This window comes from Epinephelus fuscoguttatus, linkage group LG21 (genome assembly GCF_011397635.1).
Source record: "Epinephelus fuscoguttatus linkage group LG21, E.fuscoguttatus.final_Chr_v1".
NCBI classification, from domain to species: domain Eukaryota; kingdom Metazoa; phylum Chordata; class Actinopteri; order Perciformes; family Serranidae; genus Epinephelus; species Epinephelus fuscoguttatus.
This window is the reverse complement of record NC_064772.1, coordinates 38,440,704-38,460,275: the sequence shown is the minus strand read 5'-3', so window position 1 is coordinate 38,460,275 and position 19,572 is coordinate 38,440,704. Positions and strand designations below refer to the sequence as shown.

Below are 19,572 nucleotides of genomic sequence, written 5' to 3'. Positions count from 1 at the left end.
GGTGTGAATGCTCAAGCTGAATGAGTGAATAATACCTGGCACGTCTGAAGGATGTTTGAATGTTTGAATGTTTGAATGTTTCTTGAACTGCAGTGTTGGTGTAGATGTGTGTTAGGGATGAGCCTAATTGCACATCTGAAGGATGAAACGTCGCCCCCTCGCTAGTCGGCAGTAGTGATGGCCAAATGAAGCCTCATGAAGCATTTTCTTTACTTTCTGAGCCCACTAGATGGCGCTTTTTGTTCAACAAAAGGGCACTTCCGTGGGCGGTGTGTCTTATGAAGTGCGTTCAGTGCAGCGGCCCAGGCCAACACCCACTCGCAAAGAGGACAGCTGCAGTGGTGTTTTTTTCCCTCCATAATCGAATATCAATTTTCACATTCAAAGGTCCATTTTTTTTTCAAATTCGAATTTAAATTCGAATGTAGAGTATCCGTTGACAGCCCTAACTCAGACCAATTTGACATCGTTATCGCGGAGAAGCTGTGATCCTGCCTGGTCTGAGAAGATAAAGCAGCTGATTGTGCAGTTACGTGATGACTTCTCATTTGGAATGAAATAAATCTGAATGAAATCATTCTGAATTAAAGTCTTTCCAGGTAGTTTACATGGGAAATATTCATTCCGCATGAGGGTTTACACGGAGATCAGTTTAATTGCCTTTATTCAGGTCTGTGCAAGGTTTGGGGCAGGGAAGGTTTCTGATTGGATGTTATGTGTTTACGTTTACCGGAAGAAAACACTGTAGTCCTCGCTCCGGATAACAAGATGCTTGACGACGCTGTTCTTAGTGCCTTTTTTGGGCTTGTTTTGCTTATATTCTTGAAGCAGCAGTACGACAACAACCTTGTTCTGCTAATGCTTCGTCTGTTGAGGAGGAGAAGGGAGGTAGAAGGTCGAAGAAGGGAGGTAGAAGACTGTGCTGTGGAGAATGGAAACCGGTGAGTGCAACGAGTCCGACTGCTCTATCTCAGCTTGTTGCTATGCGCGCTATATACGTCATGGCGCCAGAAGGGCAAGGAAACGAGCATATGCAGAAAGACTGGAATGAACTTAAAGAGGAATGAGTGTATACAAGTGCCAGAAATTCTTTCATTGGGAATTATAAACGGAATATTCCAGCCCCTTACATCGGATTGAATTTTCAATGGCATTGGCGATTTTCATTCTGAATTAGGTGTTTACAAGATCACTTTTAATAGGAATGAACTTTCATTCTGAATGAATTAAACTGTCCATGTAAACGCACTCAATGACCTCACAAGATATGCTTCTACTAAGTTGACGGTAAAGGCTTCAGGAGGTGAACGCAATATGTTGAGCCCAATACTTAACCATAAATTGTGCTCAGTTTGGACTGTTCTCTGAGTGTCTTCCTTTTTTTAGACGAGTCAACTAGTCTTGATTAAAGTTTTCATTTACTTGCCACGAACATCCCTGATGTGTATGATTGTCATTGAGTAGTTGAATGATACCAGTACTGTTGAATATTTGAAGGAACAGCGCTCAGCTACGACCATTTCTTAAAGACGCGGAGAAAGTGATTGATGTCTTTATTTAAAGCCGACTTGATGACTGTGACGCACTTTTTACTGAGCGACTTGAGCTGAGCCAGAACCAAGAGGAGAGAGCACATCAGGCTGATCTGAGCTGCTCTGCTCTGACTTCCTGTTACATTTACAATTGATTTTAAGCTCCTCCCCCTTGTATACAAAGCCCTACATGGGCTGGGACTGAGCTATGTCGCTAACTCTCTTGTTAGCTATTTGCCTCCAAGAACACTGCGATCACTTGCTGCTGGTTTACTGGAAGAAGATCGAGGATGCAGCGTTTGTCAGTGACGCCCCAAAGCTATGAACACATGACCTACAGACATCAGAGAAGCTGCTCGCTGAATATGTTCATCTGTTCACGTTAGCCTTTAAGTGGCTGTGACTCTCCTCATACAGCTCTGACACTGTTGACGCGTCACGCTGCTGCAGCTCTTTTGAAATCTTACTTGATGTTGTGATGTCATTGTTTTACCACTCTGTGGTTTTATGATTTAATGATTGTATGATTCATAGTTTTGCTTCTGTCTGTGTACTGAAGATTTTGGATGTCCTTTCATAGTGAAAAGTCTTGTTGGCCTGTTTTATGTCCATTCTGTCTGTTTAATATGCGAATGACGCCTCAGTGTGAACAGTTGGGACAAAACCTTACTTCTTTGGGCGTTTTTGTTTTTTACTCTTCAATAAGGTAAATCTGTTTGAAAAGATCAAAGTCTTTTCTGTCTGTTAAACCCTGTGAGGGACCAGCCTCCCAGAGGTTTAATGTCATCCTGAACATCATACCTGATGGGGGTCAGAGGTCAGATCTGACCGAGTCGACAAAGTTATATACTTTATAATTTCTCAGCAGTCAAAGTGAGGAGCCATTTCATTTTTAAAAGTTGCTCAGAATTCTCTGCTGATAAAAATACTTATTTCAAAACCATAGTTCTTGGATTTATATATTTATTTCTTCTAAGTTTGGATTCATAGGAGCCGCAGAGTCGACCTGCTACGGTTGAGACACACCTGATTGCAATATTTTATAATGAAATTATCAAAAAACAGAAATGTTACCGGTACCTGAGCAGCATTCACAGAAACCAGGAAGTGAGACAGGAGTTTGTGTGACGTAGCTAACGTCTCTGACACCTGATTAGAAGATGTTTCATCAGGACACGTCTTCAAAGATCCAACATCTTCAGGAATAATCTCTTTCAAACAAAGATGATTATAGTGACACATATGGACGCTGATGTTTTCAGTTCAAACTGTTAGTTTTAGATTTTGAAGTTGTGAATTCGGAATTCTGGGACGAGGCTGTTTTCTGACACAGTTGAGTTAAAAAATGAAAGCAGATCAAAATATTTTATTTGTTAAATGAATGAATCCTTTATTGCATTAATTCGTTAATTTGAAAGCACCTTATTGTCTCTTGCCTGTATGATAGTAACACAATCAGGGGGAGGCTCTGCTGAGACGCTGAGCGGAGCAGGCGCAGAGTTTCTGAGGTGTTATTTTGGTTCAAGTTGTTTGATGCTGCGGGGTGTCGTCAATCAGCTGGTCTGGTTTGTTAATGTCACTGCTGATTGCTGCTCCTCGTTAACGTTCGTCTCTGGGTGACAGCGTAGGAAGTAGTCACAACATAATTAATGTTCGTCTTGCAAATTTAATTATTTAGACACTGAATTAAAACGAGCTCAAAACTGCTTTTGTGAAGATGAATTCAAGTTAACTCTGTCGTGTCCGCGCTGTTAGCTGTGCGGGCGCTGCATCGTTGAGTTCCGCCTCTTTAGTTCCATCAGCTTCAAGTTATTAACAAACATTTAGATAATCAGTTATTGACATTAGTGAATTGATGCCCAGTCGTCCACGTCTGCATCACGATGATTCAAAGAATTGATTTTTTATTTATTTTTTGGTAGGACAGTTTTTTCAGTTCTCAAGAATGTGTGAAAGCAGTTGGTGCTGTATGTCTTGTGTATGACAGATGCTGTTTAATAAAGATTGTGATTATTATTATTATTAAATCCACTGTGTATTTACTTTTCTATTACATTTTCTTTTTAACTTATTTTGATGAATTTTTAATTGTTTTTATTTTATTTGTGTTTATTTAAAATGTATTTTTAAATGTATTCATTTTCTTTTTTTGTAATATAAAATACATAGTGTGAGTGTAACGCTGACAGTCAGACATGTGGACGTTGTTGCTCAGACTGTGATCCTCTAGTTTACTGATGGTGTGATGTTGTCGACAGGTGGAGGTTGCAGACGGCATGTCGGAGCAGCCGGACCCCGATGATGCTGGTAAGGCTCTAAACTGTTGATACTGCCCTCTCATTGGTTCTCAGACAGGAAGTCAAAATAAACTACAGTGTGTGTGTGTTCATGGTAATGAAGGATCAACAGCGCTTTGGAGGACAGAGGTTACCAGAATAACTTCCTGACACTGTGACCTCGTCTGTCTCATCCTCGTGAGCCTGATGTCCCAGGAACACCTTGAAGAGATGGTGTTTGGAAGTGACAGTTTAGATTCTGCAAAAAACACTTCTCTGTCCATTACTCTGCGTCATATCTCAGGAACAGAGGGGGAGACATTTGGTCAGATACTGAATTGATGTGTGAAGCATCCATGTTTTCACTGACATGGATGTAAACTGGAACTGCAACTTAACTGGTTCATGGGGGCAACCGACCACAAGGCGGAAATCCTAAATCACATCAATGATACTCCATGTTTCACAGGCGATTCCATTTTTATGATCAAATTCTACGATTCCATCCAGGAGGAACCTGAAGTCACTTTGTGGTGGAATTCCCCTTTAATTACACACACAGAGTCACTAAGGGCCAAAACACACCAGTGGCGAATGCTGCACGTCAAAAAATACGTCCCCATTATTTTCAATGTACAAGTCCACTCTGGCGGTGGTTAGATGTGTGTTGAGGCTCCTGGATGCTCCGCTGCCGCGGCTCTCCCTGAGCAGCTCTTCTTCTCTGCTCCTGTAGCAGCTCTTCTTCTCTGCTCCTGTCGCATCTCTTCTTTTCTGCTCCTGTAGCATCTGTTCTTCTCTGCTCCTGTAGCATCTCTTCCTCTCTGCTCCTGTAGCAGCTCTTCCTCTCTGCTCCTGTAGCAGCTCTTCTTCTCTGCTCCTGTAGCAGCTCTTCTTCTCTGCTCCTGTAGCAGCTCTTCTTCTCTGCTCCTGTCGCAGCTCTTCTTCTCTGCTCCTGTAGCAGCTCTTCTTCTCTGCTTCTGTAGCAGCTCTTCTTCTCTGCTCCTGTAGCATCTCTTCTTTTCTGCTCCTGTAGCATCTGTTCTTCTCTGCTCCTGTAGCATCTCTTCCTCTCTGCTCCTGTAGCAGCTCTTCTTCTCTGCTCCTGTAGCAGCTCTTGTTCTCTGCTCCTGTAGCATCTCTTGTTCTCTGCTCCTGTAGCAGCTCTTCCTCTCTGCTCCTGTAGCATCTCTTCTTTTGCTCCTGTAGCATCTGTTCTTCTCTGCTCCTGTAGCATCTCTTCCTCTCTGCTCCTGTAGCAGCTCTTCTTCTCTGCTCCTGTAGCATCTCTTCTTTTCTGCTCCTGTAACAGCTCTTCCTCTCTGCTCCTGTAGCAGCTCTTCCTCTCTGCTCCTGTAGCATCTCTTCTTCTCTGCTCCTGTAGCAGCTCTTCTTCTCTGCTCCTGTAGCAGCTTGACTGCTCTGCTCGCCATGGATGTATGAAGAGAACTCTGTAGCTGTTGCTGTGTCTCGTGTGTGATGAAGAATAGATGAGGAGAGACTCGTTGAGGGCGAGAAATATCTCGAGCTGAACGACCCACAGTCCCGTCATTATACACACAATTGCCAAAAAGCTACTTCCTGTTGAGTCATCGTTCTGGAGATCGGCTCTTCAGGTGAGACATCAGCTTTAATTAGGGGCTGTCCACACAGGTTTGAAGCTGATGTAGAGGAGGAGGAAGTTCAGACCTGTCAGTAAGAGTAGTAAGAACTTTGTGTGGTTGACGAGCTGCAGCGTGACACGTCACATGATACGCTGTGCCCCAGCGGCGCCTGTGGCTTTTCAGCTTTCAGCTGTGTGACAGTGAACATGAAGGACAGACAGACAGACTCTGACCTTCATCAGTCTGATGATGTAGACACAGACTGAGATATAATCCTGCAGCTACAGGAGCTAAACCCAGAGCGCAAGGGATTATGGGTAGTGAGACTGGTACTGTGACCTGTTACATCACTGATCAGCATCTTTGATGAGTCACAGCTGTATTCCACGTGTCGTCTCCAAAAGCCCTCTTCCTCCTCTTCCCAGAATGCTTTGCAGCATGAGTGTCACGGGCAGATGTTGAGCAGCCAGCTGTGTGTGTTGTCATGGAAACAGACGGTTGAGAGACAAGCTCACTTGAGTGGGATGTTGAAGTCACCGTGGCAACTGACCCACAGAGAATAGACAATCACTGTTTGCTCTCCCTTTCTCTGCCTGACTCGGCGGTTTACAGGTCTAACCACACAGGAAGTGATGTCACTGTGTCTCATGGTTCGGGTGGTTTGGAGGACTTGGTCCCAGTTTCTCTGAGTGGGTTCACAAAGATGTTCATATTGTAGTTCCAGTCAGTCAATCAGACGCCTTCCTGTCCGTTAGCTGATTGGTTGGTTGGTTGATATCTTGTTGATCTCTCATAAGGCCACCACGTGTTTGGAATAAACCAAAAAATGACACCAGGAAATAAATGAACATCTCATGTGTAAAAGTAGGAAGAAGCAAAGTGCTTGTTTCCATCCATCAGTCAGTCTCAGACCAGCTCTCCGCCCACAACCAAATCACTGTGTTCCTGCTTGTCATTTATGATCGACGACACCGTCAGCGTGCTTCGTATTCCCCTTCCTCATCTTTGTACCTCCCAGAGGTGATCTTTGTATACATCTTTTCAAACTGTCTGATATTTTCTTGTTCATTCCCCACTCAGCACGGCAGGTAAAATGAGTTCACCTGGTGGAGGTGAGCTATTTGTCTGCAGCTCTGCAGCTCCCAATGAGAGGCTGATCTACGCAGCGAACTTCCGCCCACTCAGACTATTCTGTCAGAGACACCTTTCTGTCAGAGACACCTTTCTGGAAGAAATCTTGTCATTTTAACCAAAACCATCATCTTTTTATAAAACTTCAGGACCATCTGTCTCAAAGTCCTGAAGACAAACTTGTGTCTTAAAGTCCTGAAGACAAACTTGTGTCTTAAAGTCCTGGAGACAAACTTGTGTCTTAAAGTCCTGAAGACAAACTTGTGTCTTAAAGTCCTGAAGACAAACTTGTGTCTTAAAGTCCTGGAGACAAACTTGTGTCTTAAAGTCCTGAAGACAAACTTGTGTCTTAAAGTCCTGGAGACAAACTTGTGTCTTAAAGTCCTGAAGACAAACTTGTGTCTCAAAGTCCTGGAGACAAACTTGTGTCTCAAAGTCCTGGAGACAAACTTGTGTCTAACGTCCTGAAGACAAACTTGTGTCTAATGTCCTGGAGACAAACTTGTGTCTTAAAGTCCTGGAGACAAACTTGTGTCTAACGTCCTGGAGATAAACTTGTGTCTCAAAGTCCTGGAGACAAACTTGTGTCTTAAAGTCCTGAAGACAAACTTGTGTCTTAAAGTCCTGGAGACAAACTTGTGTGTTAAAGTCCTGGAGACAAACTTCTGTCTCAAAGTCCTGGAGACAAACTTGTGTCTTAAAGTCCCGAAGACAAACTTGTTTCTTAAAGTCCTGGAGACAAACTTGTGTCTTAACGTCCTGGAGACAAACTTGTGTCTCAAAGTCCCGAAGACAAACTTGTGTCTTAAGTCCTGAAGACAAACTTGTTTCTTAAAGTCCCGGAGAAGAACTTGTGCCTTAAAGTCCTGGAGACAAACTTGTGTCTCAAAGTCCTGGAGACAAACTTGTGTCTAAAAGTCCTGAAGACAAACTTGTGTCTTAAAGTCCTGGAGACAAACTTGTGTCTCAAAGTCCTGAAGACAAACTTGTGTCTTAACGTCCTGAAGACAAACTTGTGTCTAAAAGTCCTGGAGACAAACTTGTGTCTTAAAGTCCTGAAGACAAACTTGTGTCTTAAAGTCCTGAAGACAAACTTGTGTCTTAAAGTCCCGGAGACAAACTTGTGTCTTAAAGTCCTGAAGACAAACTTGTGTCTTAAAGTCCCGGAGACAAACTTGTGTCTTAAAGTCCTGGAGACAAACTTGTGTCTTAAAGTCCTGGAGACAAACTTGTGTCTTAAAGTCCTGGAGACAAACTTGTGTCTTAACGTCCTGAAGACAAACTTGTGTCTAAAAGTCCTGGAGACAAACTTGTGTCTTTAAGTCCTGGAGACAAACTTGTGTCTTAAAGTCCTGAAGACAAACTTGTGTCTTATAGACAAATGTCTCCAAACAGCCATAAAACAACAGGATCGTTTAAAACAAGTCTCAAACTCAGCTCAGTAACAACTGTCAGGGTTCACAGACACAACTGTTGTTTTATGCTAGTCACACATCATTAGCTTTAGCATGTTTACATTACATAAAGCGGTGAACATGACACAGTAACATAAAGCACAGACTGAACTGTCTGCAGCTGAGAATGAGCAGTGATGGTGATGATGATGGTGACATGATGATGATTACATGTTTCCTGTTTTCTGTGCAGCGTCAGTGGAGTCAGAGAGAGACATCTACATGCGCTTCATGAAGTGTCACAAGTGTTACGACATCATCCCCACCAGCTCCAAACTGGTGGTGTTTGACACCACACTGCAGGTGAGACACTGTTGGGACGTCCACTCATTTCCTCCTCTGACATGTTAACAAGGCACCCTGAGTCTGAATTATACTGTTTTTATCTGTGTTACAATGGACTTTATTAAAGGAAACAACGAGCACATCAGTAATAGAGCTCCAAATTTCTGAACAACATTTCTATTGCATAAGAACTTGACGGGGTGGCAATGATTGTTCCAGGTATGAGGTAAACCCTCAGGTGCTACCATGGAAACAGAGTTATGCAGTCCTTCCAGGATCCCGCCGGAAAAAAAACCCTTGAAATTGCAGCCAATTTTGTCAAAAATTGCGATAAAAATTGCTGCATTTTTATGTGATTTTGTTGCGGGACATTGCAACTAATGACAAAAATTGCAGTCAGGAGAAAAAAAAACGTGATTTTTTTTTTAACTACTGGCTCCAAAAAATAAGTCATGTAATCACTTGCTGTAATAATCATTCTGAATATTACAAAGACAGCTGCACATATTTCTGTTCTCTTCTTTAGTTTTATTTAATTAGTTTCAAAACATGGACTCGAATAATGTTGCAAAAAACCCTGAGAGAATATCGTAGCTGTCAAACCAGACAATGTGACTGTAAAACAACGTGTCAGCTATATCTTCTGTTTACATAACGTTTTAATAAATTCAGCACATATTGTCTTTTAAACAAAGTGCAAATTCTTACGTCAATACAGAGCGTTTCTCCAAACTGCAATGCCATTAGCGCAATTTGATGAAGACGTCTGATGACGTTTCAAATGATCTTGCATGTGCGATGACTTCCGGTCAACCGGAAAATGTGGAAAAATCACTGGACTTTTGAAAAATTGCAAGCCCCTGCAAATATTGTGGACTTTCATTGAATTTGCATTAATTATTGTGTTTGCACAATTACGATTTTTCTGGAGGGATTGGTTATGGCTTGTGAAAAAGTTTAGATTTTGACTGCAAAAAGCACAAAAAGTGAATGAATATTTTTACTTTCTTTTTCTTCGATAAGTGACCGTGGTATTAGCAGGATGATACCCTTCAGTGTGTCCATTATCACATTTTAATGGCCGACGTAGAGGCGTGACCCGTCTGGCATAGCAGAGGCTGTTTAAAAGTGAGAAGGACACCTTGAGGGTGTCCATTATCAGTGGTTCCCAACTGGTCCAGAATTCCCCTCAGTCACACAGTTTATATAGTTAGTGTCTTACAGGTGTTCCGACATGTCGTCCAGCTGGTTTTTTGTCTCTGCCAAGCAGCTGTCTGTTAGTCACTCACTTTACAACTCTACTCTCCTCTGTGCCGGAAATTCGCTGTACTCAAAAACAAAGTGTGTTTTTACAAACTTGACATTGTGGCGAGTCACTTGCCATCCGTTCAGAATGGACCTGTGACCCACCTTTGGACCGCGACCCACCAGTTGGGAACCGTTGTTGGGCATGGTCTTTCCGAAACTGAATTTTTGGGCTTTAATTATAGCACCCCCTTGTGGCTGATTGCCATCGTATTTGTTGAGGACAGAGGGCAGAGGACAGAAAGACAGGAGCACAGAGGACAGGATGAAGGAATGATACTGGCTAATGTCCTCAGTCAGTATGATGATGTCAGGAATATGAGTTGTGTTATGTTATCATAGTTTCCAGTTATATCATGAAGTTTATACAGTGACACTGATGCTGATCTACACACAACATGGAGTTATATTCATGATATTCAGCTCTAATCACCCCATCTGAAATCATCCCATCTGATATTATCCCGTCTGAAATCATCCCGTCTGAAATCATTGTCTGATATCATCCCATCTGAAATCATTCCGTCCAAAATATCCTGTCTGAAATCATCCTGTCTGAAATCATCCCATCTGATATTATCCCGTCTGAAATCATCCTGTCTGAAATCATCCCATCTGAAATCATGCCGTCTGAAATCATCCCATCCGAAATCATCCCGTCTGAAATCATTGTCTGATATCATCCCGTCTGAAATCATCCCATCTGAAATCATTGTCTGAAATCATCCCATCCGAAATCATCCCATCCGAAATCATCCCGTCTGAAATCATTGTCTGATATCATCCCATCTGAAATCATCCTGTCCAAAATATCCTGTCTGAAATCATTGTCTGATATCATCCCGTCTGAAATTATCCCATTTGAAATCATCCTATCTGAAATCATTGTCTGAAATCATCCCATCCGAAATCATCCCATCTGAAATCATTGTCTGATATCATCCCGTCTGAAATCATCCCATCTGAAATCATTGTCTGAAATCATCCCATCCGAAATCATCCCGCCTGAAACTCATAAACTTTTTAAACAGCTCTGATGTAAGAATTAAACAGAATCAATAACCAGTATCAACCAGAGTGACAGCCCATCACTGCTGGTGACTGATGTTCTGTCAGGTCATCATTAAACTAGGTGGTGCAGTTCCACCATGACTTCCTCTGTCGATAATATTAATAATAATATTGTTGTTGTTTGTGTTTCAGGTGAAGAAGGCGTTCTTTGCTCTTGTGGCAAACGGAGTGAGAGCTGCTCCTCTGTGGGAGAGCAAGAAGCAGAGCTTTGTGGGTAAGACTGTGTGTGTGTGTGTGTGTGTGTCAGTGCTATATTTAGCCGTGCTCTCTGAGTCTTTGTGAATATTCTAACAGCCTGAGGAGACGATGGGATCAAACACACACACACACACACACACACACACACACACACACACACACACACACACACAGTGTGTCCGTGTTGACGTTATAAATCTCTGTCTCTGTTTTACAGGAATGTTGACCATCACAGACTTCATCAACATCCTGACCAGATACTATAAATCCCCCATGGTAACATGCACACGCACACACACACACACACACACACACACACACTGTGACACCATGTCTGATTGGCTGACACATTAGTATCCAGGAAACAGCTGAGACAGAGCAGATATGAAACAGCAGGTGTGACGTCAGAACTCATGGGATCACCGTCGGCCATCTTGCCTGGTCTGGTTCCCAGTGACCACCTGATGTTTGACCATCAGGACCAAAGCGTCACGTCTCCACAGACTGATGACATATCATGTGTTGTCAGTGACCCAGGTAGCTTCACTGTTATCCAGCAGCTGATTGGTTCCCTGTTGGTCTCATTGACGTGGACACGGTTGTGTCCAAGACCAGCAGGACATCCTGACATGTCACATGTGGCGTCTCATATCTGTGACTGTGTCAGCGAGGACGAGTAGACGGACAGCAGCGTTAACGTGTGTTCCCTCCTGCTGCAGACTCTTTATGTCCCTCCAGCAGAGCCGTACTGTGAGTTTGACTGTGTGTGTCTCCGTCAGGTTCAGATCTACGAGCTGGAGGAACATAAGATCGAGACGTGGAGAGGTACGAACTCTAAATTCGGATGGTTGTGGTGATCACAGTGATGAGTCAGTGATGTCATCATCTTCTTCATCATCATCATCTTCTTCATCATGTGTTTTCTGACAGAGCTGTACCTGCAGGAGACCTTCAAACCTCTGGTCCACATCTCACCTGACGCCAGGTACGTCTGTACCTGTCTGTACCAGTCTGTGTGTCTGTACCTGTCTGTATCTGTCTGTACCTGTCTGTGTGTCTGTACCTGTCTGTACCAGTCTGTGTGTCTGTACCTGTCTGTATCTGTCTGTACCTGTCTGTGTGTCTGTACCTGTCTGTACCTGTCCGTACCTGTCTGTGTGTCTGTACCTGTCCGTAACGGTCTGTGTGTCTGTACCTGTCTGTACCTGTCCGTACCTGTCTGTGTGTCTGTACCTGTCTGTACCTGTCCGTACCTGTCTGTGTGTCTGTACCTGTCTGTACCTGTCTGTACCTGTCTGTGTGTCTGTACCTGTCTGTACCTGTCTGTGTGTCTGTACCTGTCTGTACCTGTCCGTACCTGTCTGTGTGTCTGTACCTGTCCGTACCTGTCTGTGTGTCTGTACCTGTCCGTACCTGTCTGTGTGTCTGTACCTGTCTGTACCTGTCCGTACCTGTCTGTGTGTCTGTACCTGTCTGTACCTGTCTGTGTGTCTGTACCTGTCCGTACCTGTCTGTGTGTCTGTACCTGTCTGTACCTGTCTGTGTGTCTGTGTGTCTGTACCTGTCTGTACCTGTCTGTGTGTCCGTACCTGTCTGTACCTGTCTGTGTGTCTGTACCTGTCTGTACCTGTCTGTGTGTCTGTACCTGTCTGTACCTGTCTGTGTGTCTGTACCTGTCTGTACCTGTCTGTACCTGTCTGTGTGTCTGTACCTGTCTGTACCTGTCTGTGTGTCTGTACCTGTCTGTACCTGTCTGTGTGTCTGTACCTGTCTGTACCTGTCTGTACCTGTCTGTGTGTCTGTACCTGTCCGTACCTGTCTGTGTGTCTGTACCTGTCTGTACCTGTCTGTGTGTCTGTACCTGTCTGTACCTGTCTGTGTGTCTGTACCTGTCTGTACCTGTCTGTGTGTCTGTACCTGTCTGTGTGTCTGTACCTGTCTGTGTGTCTGTACCTGTCTGTACCTGTCTGTGTGTCTGTACCTGTCTGTACCTGTCTGTGTGTCTGTACCTGTCTGTACCTGTCTGTACCTGTCTGTGTGCACAGAGTTTGATTTACTCTTTACTGATTGATTTATTACCTTCTGAAAATATACTGAGGAAAGGAGACAAGAAGAGGAAACTGGGAGAGGCGGGGAAAGAGGAATGAGGCACAGATATGATCCAGACAGAGCTCAACAAATATTCCTGTTCCCCCTCCTGTCCCTCCACCTGTCCCCCCCTCCTGTCCCTCCACCTGTCCCCCCTCCTGTCCCTCCACCTGTCCCCCCCTCCTGTCCCTCCACCTGTCCCCCCTCCTGTCCCTCCACCTGTCCCCCCCTCCTGTCCCTCCTCCTGTCCCTCCACCTGTTCCCCCCGCCCCCCCGTCCCTCCTCCTGTCCCTCCACCTGTCCCTCCACCTGCCCCCCCGTCCCCCCCTCCTGTCCCTCCACCTGTCCCCCCTCCTGTCCCTCCACCTGTCCCCTCCTCCTGTCCCTCCACCTGTCCCCTCCTCCTGTCCCTCCACCTGTCCCCTCCTCCTGTCCCTCCACCTGTCCCCCCTCAGTATATTTGAAGCAGTGTACTCGCTGATCAAGAATAAGATCCACCGTCTTCCTGTCATCGATCCGGTCAGCGGGAACGCTCTCTACATCCTGACTCACAAGAGGATCCTCAAGTTCCTGCAGCTCTTTGTGAGTCTCCATGTTCTACAGCGTTTGTGCTGCTGTCCACAGCAGGACGTCTGTGTCACAGCAGGACGTGTGTGTGTGTGTGTGTGTGTGTCTGTCTGTCAGGTGTGTGAGATGCCCATGCCGGCCTTCATGAAGCAGTCTCTGGAGGAGCTGGCCGTGGGGACGTACGCCAACATCGCCTACATCCACCCGGACACGCCGCTCATCACCGCGCTGTCTGTCTTCACACACCGCCGCGTCTCCGCCCTCCCCGTCGTCGACCATAACGGTAACCATGGGCAACAGCACAGTAGATAAAGTGTGATTTGTTGCCCAGTGGCTCGATGATCATGTCTTGTGTTTGCAGGTAGAGTGGTGGACATCTACTCCAAGTTTGACGTGATTGTGAGTAACTCTGGAAACATGATCGTTGTGTTCACTGTCTGAGGAAACACAGGAAACCTGAGTGTTGTCCGTCTGTGCAGAACCTGGCGGCAGAGAAGACGTACAACAACCTGGATGTGACGGTCACTCAGGCTCTCAGACACAGATCCCAGTATTTTGAAGGAGTCATGAAGTGCAACAAACTGGAAACACTGGAGACCATCGTGGACCGTATCGTGAAGGCAGAGGTCAGAGAACATGTGAATCATATCAGGGATGAGTCAAGCTGTGTCCATAGAGGTATAACTACTGTGTGTGTGTGTGTGTGTGTGTGTGTGTGCAGGTTCACAGGCTGGTTGTTGTTGATGAAGAGTCTCGTATCGTCGGCATTGTCTCTCTCTCTGACATCCTGCAGGCGCTGGTCCTGACCCCCGCAGGTAAACATCATTGTTATTATTATTATCAGTGCTGATGTTAGGAAACATTTCAGTGATAATGTTTATAATATTATTACTTATATTAATATTATCAGTGTTAATGTTAGAATATTGGTGAATATCATCATGATTGTTGTTGCCATCTTTGTGAAGTCGGTATCTGAAGATCAGCTCGAGGGAATTCTCCTCAAATTTGGCACCAACGTCCACCTGGACTCAACCATGAACTGATTAGAATTTAGTGGTCAAAGGTCACTGTGACCATACCTCAAGACTTCATATGTCAGTTATGACAGAACTTCACTCAAATGTCTGACAGGATTCAAATAGAAGTGATGACGTTTTATATCCAAAAGGTCAAAGGTCAGCTTCACTGTGACATCATCATGTTTCCTCATGTATATAAGGCAGCGCGTGTCATGCGTAACGTGCACCAGTGCACACTTTGACTGTGTTGTTGTGTGTGTATAAATGTATTCATATCAGTACAGAGCAGTTGCATGTTGATGTTCCTGACATCACATCACACAGTGATGTCATGTGATCTCATTTCCCTGGTAACGAGTCGTGTCTGTGGTTTAAGAAGGATTCAAGAAGTCATGCATTCACAACCTCGCTGAAGTAAAAGTACTTTCAGATAAATGTACTTAAAGTACTGAGAGTAAAAGTACTCATGTCTGTCTGTCTGTCTGTCTGTCTGTCTGCAGGTCTAGGGAGGAAGGAGTCTCTCCCATCTCAGCCAACAGGTTTGGACTCAACAGAACCAGAGACAGGATGTCAACCTGGACTAGACCAGGACCAGGACCAGGACCAGGGACTGGAGACAATGACAGAGACAGAATATAAACCTGAACGAGATCAAGACCAGGAGCAGGAGCTGGGTAAAGAAAGAGAAACAGAGACAGGCTGCGAGGACGCTGATGCTACTGAGACCTGCCAGCAGGGGGAGACAGAGAGACACTCAGAGGGGGAGACAGAGAGAGAGGGAGATAAACAAATGAGACAGACAGAAGGTGGAGAAACACTAGAGACAGAGAGACAGACAGAGGGGGAGGCAGATGGGGACACAGAGAGACAGACAGAGGAGGAGGCAGAGAGAAGGACAGAGGAGGAGGCAGATGGGGACACAGAGAGACAGACAGAGGAGGAGGCAGATGGGGACACAGAGAGACAGACAGAGGGGGAGACAGAGAGACAGACAGAGGAGGCGGATGGGGACACAGAGGGGGAGACAGAGAGACAGACAGAGGGGGAGGCAGTTGGGGACACAGAGAGACAGACAGAGGAGGAGGCAGTTGGGGACACGAAGAGACAGACAGAGGGGGAGGCAGATGGGGACACAGAGGGGGAGACAGAGAGACAGACAGAGGGGGAGGCAGATGGGGACACAGAGGGGGAGACAGAGAGACAGACAGAGGGGGAGGCAGTTGGGGACACAGAGAGACAGACAGAGGGGGAGGCAGTTGGGGACACAGAGAGACAGACGGAGGAGGAGGCAGATGGGGACACGAAGAGACAGACAGAGGGGGAGGCAGTTGGGGACACAGAGAGACAGACGGAGGAGGAGGCAGATGGGGACACGAAGAGACAGACAGAGGGGGAGGCAGTTGGGGACACAGAGAGACAGACGGAGGAGGCAGCAGTGACAGAGAGAGACAGCGGAGAGGAAGGAGGAAAGGAGGAGGCCAGTGAAGGAGAAACCCGGGAGGCGGGGGAGATGAAGGAGGGGGAGGAAGAAGAGACAGTGGGTGAGGAAGAGGAGACTAGTGGTGGAGGGGAGGAGGTGAAGGAGGGAGGAGCAGAGAAGGGGACAAGAGGAGAAGGGGAGGAGGAGGAGGCAGCGTGACATCATCATCGGAGTCAAGCCACTCACCACAGGAGAAGAAGAGGGACAGGAAGGGGCGGGGTCAAGGAAGAGCGCTGTCAAAAGGCTGACGTGTGATTGGCCGGGAGGCGCTGAGAGTTTGTTTTTCATTGCCTGTTTGTTGAAGGGCGAGGAGGCACTGCAGAGCTGTGATTGGACAGTTGCTGTGGAGGTGGGCGGGACATGTGCTGGAGCCAATCAGGGATCTTTTATTGTTTCACCTTTCATCACAGAGCAGTAGAGGGTAAGGAGCTCCTGGACCTCACTGTTTGAGTTAGCTGCTAACAGCTGCTGTTCTTCTTTGAGTTAGCTGCTAACTGCTAACAGCTACTCTACTTCTTCTTTGAGTTAGCTGCTAACTGCTAACAGCTGCTTTTCTTCTTTGAGTGAGCTACCAACTGCTAACAGTTACTGTTCTTCTTTGAGTTAGCTGCTAACTGCTAACAGCTACTGTTCTTCTTCTTTGAGTTAGCTGCTAACAGCTGCTGTTCTTCTTTGAGTTAGCTGCTAACTGCTAGCAGCTGCTGTGCTTCTTTTTTGAGTTAGCTGCTAACTGCTAGCAGCTGCTGTTCTTCTTTGAGTTAGCTGCTAACAGCTAACTCAAGCTACCTTTTTAAAACTCCCGCGGTGGGTCGCACACATAACATGTCATCAGAACATCACACCCGAGACCATGGATGTCCTCCGTCCTGCTGGCTGTCCCTTTTGAACAGACATCAGTTCAGCGCTGTTAGTAGCTCTGCTCCCAGATTAAAGTCGGGACAGCTCTGCCCCCCCGCTCTGTGATCGTACCTTTAATGCAGAACAGTGAGGAGGCCAAACTGAGCAATATTCCCGCCTGGAACAGGAAGTGTAAAAGGGGCTTTAGTAACATCCTTCCAGGTGTAAGACAGAAACAGCAGAGGTGAAGATATCCTGAGTTTAAGTCTGTCTACATTTCCCATGATGCCCCTGGATACTGGCTTTCAGTACATTAACCTCTGCCTCACCTCGTGTGTTCAATCCAGCTGACGCCGCAGTGATGGACAACAACACACCATCAGTGTTGGGCTTGTTAATTAAATGATGTCATTTATTACTCATCACTGGTTCTATTGAAAAGTAATATTTCTTCCTCCTCCCTGCCAACAGTAATTCGTTAAACGACTCGTTAGATTTATTTTTCCTTACACTTCACAAAATTGGTAATTACTTACTTTCTCCTCTAAATTCAAAGTCTTGTGCGACTATAACGAAAACGAGTCCGGGGATGAGATTGATTGTTGGATTTCAAATCAGCAGGAGGATGACGGCAAAAGTAGCAGTCGATAGTGTGACTGTAATATTTTTACTGAAGTGTAATCAGTAATGAAATATATAATATTATCACATCACTGCCCAACACTGCACATCAGTCCGGTGACAGGTTCACCTGTTCATTGTTTCATGAACAGTTTAAATCAGCTGCTGCTTCACAGTAAAATCCTCAACTGGACAAACACAGAGTGACTTTTATTGAGAGGCAGCCAAAGGAAATGTCACGTAACACCTGAGGATTGTGTGCATGACGCCATGAGGCTGTGCGGCGTCGTGCTGCCTGCGGCCTGGAGAATGAACCCCTGCTGTTAGCAGCAGTAACCACCAGGTGGCACCCAGTCAGAGCTCAGAGCCATGGAACTGTACATGTCATGTGAAAACATTATTTATGACAGAAACCATCACTTCATATTTAAACGGCTGCAGTGATGATTTGACCATCATGACGACCGCTTTTCTGATGTCACAAAGGGGCGGGTCCATCACGTCATCATGGTGCCTATCATTGTAGCTGCAGGTTCTGATTGGTTGAGACAGAGATTTAAATCAGTAAATCATTATTAATAATAGTTTTTATTCCAGATATCACTGAGACACTATTTATCTGCTATTTATCACATACGATAATGTTAATGTTACTCACTGCATATGTAAAGATTGTATGGATATTATTTTATAGAGATACCAAACGAAAGTCTGTTTGTTATTTTGGTGTCAAATTTTAAATCAATCTGTACAAAAATAGATTTTATTGTTAAATTAATGGATTTATAGTTTCTAGGTGTGTCCTTCAAAATACGGGAACAGCCGTGCTTGCTTTTTAAAAGGTTTCTTTGAATGTTGTTATCTCGAGATCTCAAGTTGATTATTTCGTTGTGTCCGATTATTGCAGTCAGAAATGTCACTGTGTCGTTCTGTTAGAGGACGAAGCCTTCCTTTGTTTGGGCTGTTAATTTATACTCCTCAATGAGGCTGGAAAATCTATTGGATAAGATCAAAGTCTGAACTATGAAACTTGGGAATGAGCCAAACGTCCCATATTCATCTGTTGCATCTGCTGTTGAGAGGGACAGTGTCATTCTCTGAGTTTTATCTGCAACTTTTTCTCTCAGAAATTTACGAGTTTAATCTCAAAATATTACGACTTTGTTCTAATGAATTTAAAACAAAAATAATTTTCTCGTGAAACAACATAAATTAAACAGAAACAGAGCTGTGTTATCTGAAGATAATGAAATTATTCACTCACCATCTCAAGATAACAGCGTTGAAAGAAACTGCAAGCTCGGTCTCTGTGGTGTTCAGAGAGTTTGTAATTCACAGTGGGACTGTAGGGGGCGCTCACACAGGGCAGTTTGGACCAGCCATGATGATTGATCTGAACCAGTCAAGTTTCAGAGCTGCGTGAGACTGAACATTTTTAAAAGATGTGTGTCGGCTGTTTTTAGGTGGAATGAACCTTTAATGAATGAAGAGAAGATGGTCGCCCAGCTGTCCGTCAGTGTTTCCAAACTGAACCCTGTGAACTTTAAGTCAGCTGATTGTTTCAGGTGACATGAAAAGGCGTGGGTTTTTATAAATGTTCTGTACATGTTGATGTTGTTAAACACGACAATAAAAACATTGTGATCTTTATTTTCTTGTTCGTCATGTTTTAGTTTCCTTCATGTCGACCTCACACCAAACGACCTCTCAAGTGATGTCACCGCTGCACACAACATTCCAGTGACGGAGTAAAGTCACGAGAGTTTGACACTCGCCATCTTGTACGTCTTGATCTGTTAAATGTGCTGGGAGGAGTCGAGGAGAGAGCCTGTCTGTCTGTCTGTCTGTCTGTCAGAGGGCCTGTCTGTCTGTCAGAGAGTCAGGCTGCAAATTCCATTAGTTTGTCTCTTACATGTTGGTGACGATTCTCAGTCATCCAGGTCATGGTGATCTTAAGTGCTGTATCGTAGGCAGCTGGACCTGCTTCAGTTTCTTGAAGACATTTCTCATCCAAGAAGCTTCTTCAGTTCACACTGACTGGTGCAGAGTCGCAGGCTTTAAACTCCATGGGTGTGAACACTCACAGAGTCATGAGGTCACACGT

General features: G+C 45.0%; 1 protein-coding gene across 4 annotated transcripts in view; it reads left to right on the top strand.

Annotated features, from left to right (window-relative positions):
- Positions 1-19,090, top strand: part of LOC125881969 (5'-AMP-activated protein kinase subunit gamma-2-like) — a 54,630-nt gene extending 35,540 nt beyond the window's left edge. For all 4 annotated transcript variants that reach the window (XM_049565496.1, XM_049565497.1, XM_049565494.1 and 1 more), the window contains 12 exons: positions 3,791-3,839; positions 8,188-8,297; positions 10,788-10,869; positions 11,071-11,129; positions 11,633-11,678; positions 11,784-11,838; positions 13,397-13,523; positions 13,626-13,791; positions 13,870-13,907; positions 13,988-14,134; positions 14,230-14,323; positions 15,031-19,090. In XM_049565496.1, the coding sequence (XP_049421453.1) occupies positions 3,791-3,839; positions 8,188-8,297; positions 10,788-10,869; positions 11,071-11,129; positions 11,633-11,678; positions 11,784-11,838; positions 13,397-13,523; positions 13,626-13,791; positions 13,870-13,907; positions 13,988-14,134; positions 14,230-14,323; positions 15,031-16,169 (2,112 nt within the window). In that variant the 3' untranslated portion in view covers positions 16,170-19,090. The remainder of the gene's footprint in view (positions 1-3,790; positions 3,840-8,187; positions 8,298-10,787; positions 10,870-11,070; positions 11,130-11,632; positions 11,679-11,783; positions 11,839-13,396; positions 13,524-13,625; positions 13,792-13,869; positions 13,908-13,987; positions 14,135-14,229; positions 14,324-15,030) is intronic.
- The last annotated feature ends 482 nt before the right edge of the window (positions 19,091-19,572 follow it).